This window comes from Lytechinus variegatus, chromosome 3, assembly GCF_018143015.1.
Source record: "Lytechinus variegatus isolate NC3 chromosome 3, Lvar_3.0, whole genome shotgun sequence".
Taxonomy (NCBI): Eukaryota; Metazoa; Echinodermata; class Echinoidea; order Temnopleuroida; family Toxopneustidae; genus Lytechinus; species Lytechinus variegatus.
The window spans coordinates 70145907-70150479 of record NC_054742.1 but is presented as its reverse complement, the minus strand read 5'-3'; the positions used below and the strand labels follow the sequence as shown (position 1 = coordinate 70150479).

The window sequence follows — 4573 nt, the reverse complement described above, 5'->3', positions numbered from 1 at the left end:
TTAAAATGCAGTAACTCAATAAAAGTATACTATGTAATTTAGATAATACAATGTATGATAGAAATTTTGGAACTTGTAAAGTGCAGATTGGAACAGTTAAAATGCAGTAACTCAATAAAAGTATAGAATACAATGCAAAGATAGAAGTTTAGGAACTTGTAAAATGCAGATTGGAACAGGTAAAATGTAATTAATCAATGAAAGTATATTGTGTCGTCAAAAGAATACAATACCGCGATAGAAATTTTGTATCACCGAAAATGCAGATTTGAACTTTAAGGTTAAATTGTTGTGACTCTGTTATTTTTTAACCATTGATCTATCCACTGGAGACAGTGCATGGTTCCCGAATGGTTCCAACGCACATCTTGCGTGTTCTAATATTGGTATCGGTTGTATGGTATTTTTTGACGCTATACTTCATATGATTACTTGCATCAATAATTTTTGAATTTTATCAGTTCCAAGCTGCATTCTGCATGTTCCCCAAACTTATGCCGGACAGGTAAGCATTGTGAATCTAATTCAGACGAAGAGCAGTGCAGTGAGTCGAGCGCCGCAATGGACTTATGCATATTCATTAGGGGCGGTATTACGTAGTCGACATTTTCTTCACGTAGTGCCGTGCTGTGTTAGAGTGTTTGGAGCAGACCGCTACTTGTTCCAAAATATTGCCTACCCGACCATGACCACGCAATCATGGATGATATTGAAATCCCTCCTCTTCGTTCTTTGGATGATTTCATCAAGGAATCGGCCAGATTTTCTGCCCCAGCCCTAGGAAATCCAACCAGATGGGCCAATCGGGTGATAGATAATTTATTGTACTACCAATCGAATTATTTCCTCACTCTTATTGTCATTTTCCTTATTGTTGGGTGAGTGCGTTGCCCCATGCACCTTCATTTGTGTTGGAAAATTGATAAATGATGTTGTTTGGAATGGGCGTGGTCATCACTCTTATTTTATTTTAGTAGTTGTCAGCATTTAATCAAAGATTGGTTTACCCGTATGTTTTAGCAAACAGATTAAAGTTTGCAGCCTTAAAGTTAATCAAAATATTGAAGAAGCTCTCACACATGCTCTGCTCAAAATCATTTTCATGAAAATGGAGGACCAAGGACAAGGTATTTGCATCAATGCATGAGTGGATCGGAATATCGAACACTATGAATTCATACCAAACACGAAATTCTAATAAAAATTCAACAAACTCTTAACATAAATACACAAAGAGCTATGAAATGTGAATATGTTAAGATTTTCCAGAAATCGTTTTTCTTTTTTATGATATCAGCTTCCAGTCGGACCCTTCTTCGCATGTGAAATATATTTATTTGGTCTCTTGAAAAATGGTATCATATTATTATTATCATTATTTATTTGACCAATATAAAAAGAACATACACATTACATCAGAATAAAAATTAACGTAGGTGTGTCTTTCATGGAAAAGTTTAGGGGAAAAAAAGCAAAATCGCTGATGAGCTATTTCTTTATTAAAAATTATGTTAAGAATATAAAGAGTGTTTTTGACCATTTTTCATTATCTTTCTATTCAAGTTCCATAATGATGTTGCAAAGCTTCGAGCGTATGAAATTATTTTCTGACGCCTATGATTCTTGTGTTTGGTAATACAAGGCTGTTTGCTAATACAATCAATATTAATGAAATATGATACTAGTTGTCATCGGACTACCCAAAAATATTTTATTAGAATTTAGATCTGAGTCTTGAAGATATGTTATTGTTTGAGAAGACAATGAAACTGAAAATAATAACGTTTATGTGACAATCTGATGCATTTAGTAAAAATGTATTCATACCCAAGTTTGGCATGTTCTGACAAGTTGTAGGCAATATGAAAATTTCAAGAACTCTGCAAGCAATATTTCATAAAAAGAAGTAAGTTTGGACAAAATTTCAGATTACAAACTTTCATATTCATTTGTGCTTTACATTAGTTTTTGTTGTAATGAAGGCATAAGATGGTGTTTTTATTAACCAACATGTCAGGACATTGCCCTCCCTCCTTAATTATAAAGACAAAGTTATCAATATTTTATGAATACAATGATAAAGTAGGCCATTTCCTTTCATATTCTGCAGCTGTATAAACCCTGTTCAGATGTTATGGGGTTTAGCCATCGTGATCGCAGCGTTCTTTGGATTTGGTTACTGGTCTGCCAATAAGAGAGAAGTAAACGATTTCAAGAAAGCCCATCCAGTGATCTGTCTAATTGCACTCTGCTTGGTGATCTGGCTTTTCATGTATCTCTTTGGAAGCTTTCTCGTTCTCATCTGGGGCTTGGCTGCACCAGCAGCTGGTAAGACTCTTGGGGCAATGCAATATCTATCATAACTCTGGCAATTAATTGCTTGATGGTCTGCTTCTTGCAGTAAGAAGTAAAAATCAATTTTGCCTCTTAAGTTACAACTGATATATCAATTGTAAAGTAGCAACAAAATTTTTCAATCGATTGCAAATATTTTCTTGCAACACCCCCAAACTATTTCAATAATCTTTGTAGAAAGAATTATGTTTGAACATATTATAGGCCTCAAATTTACAATTTACTACAAAAAAGGAGGTTTAATTGTAAGGTCTAGGTGTCCAGACACATTACTTCCTATCTTGCAGGAAAGATTGTGTAATACTGTACCTTTCAATGAGGTCAAATTATGAGGAAGTTGAGAGAGGCACCCCCAAAGGTATCATTGATGAGTTCTAACTTTCCAGTCAATACTTTCATTTGTGTACAGTTCACAAGTAGATAGTCATTTGTGTGATTTCTAGGTAGAATGTTCATTCACATTTTGGACTTTACATTTCAATAATTTTCAGGCAAGGTCATTTTTCTAAGGAAAATTTTATATATAACCGCTTGAATGGGAAAATTATAACTTTGGGCTAATAAAGATTTATCAAAGTAAGAGTGCATGTGTAATTCTGAATAAAAAAAAGGCCATATACAGCAAGTCCCTGATGGTGCACATATTGGTGGTAATGGCTTCCTGAGTGATTTTAATTATGATTTGCATTTGTTTCACTGAATATGTTTGGTATGATTAACAGAATCTTTGTTCTTCTTTGTCTTTCTACAGTGATCTTCATCCACGCCTCCCTGCGGATGCGCAACATGAAGAACAAGATGAGCAAGAAGCTGGAGTCCCTTGGCCTGAAGAGAACACCCATGGGCATCATCCTGTTCACCATTGGTCTAGAGGAGCAAGCAAGGTCATGACTAGAGAAAATGGGGTTTCAACTGTGCAGCCAGAGACTGCTTGAAGGCAATGAGCACACCTTCAGGCATCGTCTGGAGAGAGGTGTGGAGGTAGATGGAAGCTGGTACCACGTACCTCACGAAGGAGAGGTAGTTACTCCCCGTCAGCAATCATTTCGTACATTGGGGACTTTAGGATTAATGATTAAGACCCTTCTATCATCAAGAAATAAGTCTGCTCCAAGTAAGTCATCTAAAAATCGTTCGTCTGGAAGTAAACTTTCAGAAAATCGTTCGTCTGGAAGTAAACTTTCAGAAAATCGTTCGTCTGGAAGTAAACTTTCAGAAAATCGTCCACAATCACTTGCTCCTGTTGAGCTGGCACAAGAAGCAAAAGAAGACGTTGTTACTAAACAACCGAGAAAAATAAAGTTTAGCTTCAAACCTAAATTGGATTAAGAATTAATATATTACAGATCATTGACTCTGGCCAAAGGTTGGCACTGTTATTGAGTAATAAAAAAGAAACACTTTTACGTATTTATGGATAATTATTTCAAAGTATAACAAAACTATTCAGGATTTATTAAAATTACACTATAGGATATTCTTTCAAAGAATGTCATCTCCCGCTAGATGTGGCACAACTGAAATACAAGTTATTTAAAAAATATTGTACAGGGTATTGTACATTGCCCTTGCATATCTGTGAAAATAATTTCTTGGACAAGTATACAAGCCGTACTTCTTTATGTATTAAACAATTGATGAGTCCAGACAAGTAGTTTTGATACAGTTTGCAAATTTTGAACTTTACAATTTAATATTTATAACAGTATTTATACATGTTTAGCCTATAAATATGCTTATTAATTAATGCAATGTGTCAGGACTGTTTATTGTGAATGGGATTTTTTTTTTAATTTGTAACAAGTATAATATAGTTTTCATTCCTACATGATGGATTCATTATAAATTTATAACTTAAATAAGAACGGGATGTATTATATATTTAGTAGTTTAGGCTAATGGAAAACATGCTTATGGTCACAGATATATGTATTGAATGGGATTAAGTGGTCAGGTGAAGAATATAGAGGGAAATGAAAGACACAGCCACAGTAAAAAGAAAGAAATAGTGCATATATATTGTTTTCATGGTGTTCCTTCTTCACTCAACTCATATGGACAGTAATAGTAATTGCATACTTGCCAAGAATGTATCAGTGCATCTTAAAAACTAAATCATTTAGAAGTATTGTTCATGTATAAACAGTAGAAAATAAAATGAAATATTTCAATGCCTCTCAGTTTCTTTGAATCTCCACATTTCCCCCAATTTGCCATT

General features: G+C 34.4%; 1 protein-coding gene across 1 annotated transcript; it reads left to right on the top strand.

Annotated features, from left to right (window-relative positions):
- Positions 1-698: 698 nt before the first annotated feature.
- Positions 699-3568, top strand: LOC121411818 (PRA1 family protein 2-like). Its single transcript, XM_041604688.1, has 3 exons — positions 699-878; positions 2111-2328; positions 3107-3568. Exons 1-3 carry the CDS (start codon positions 700-702, stop codon positions 3244-3246), a joined length of 537 nt encoding a protein of 178 aa, XP_041460622.1. The 5' UTR covers position 699; the 3' UTR covers positions 3247-3568.
- The last annotated feature ends 1005 nt before the right edge of the window (positions 3569-4573 follow it).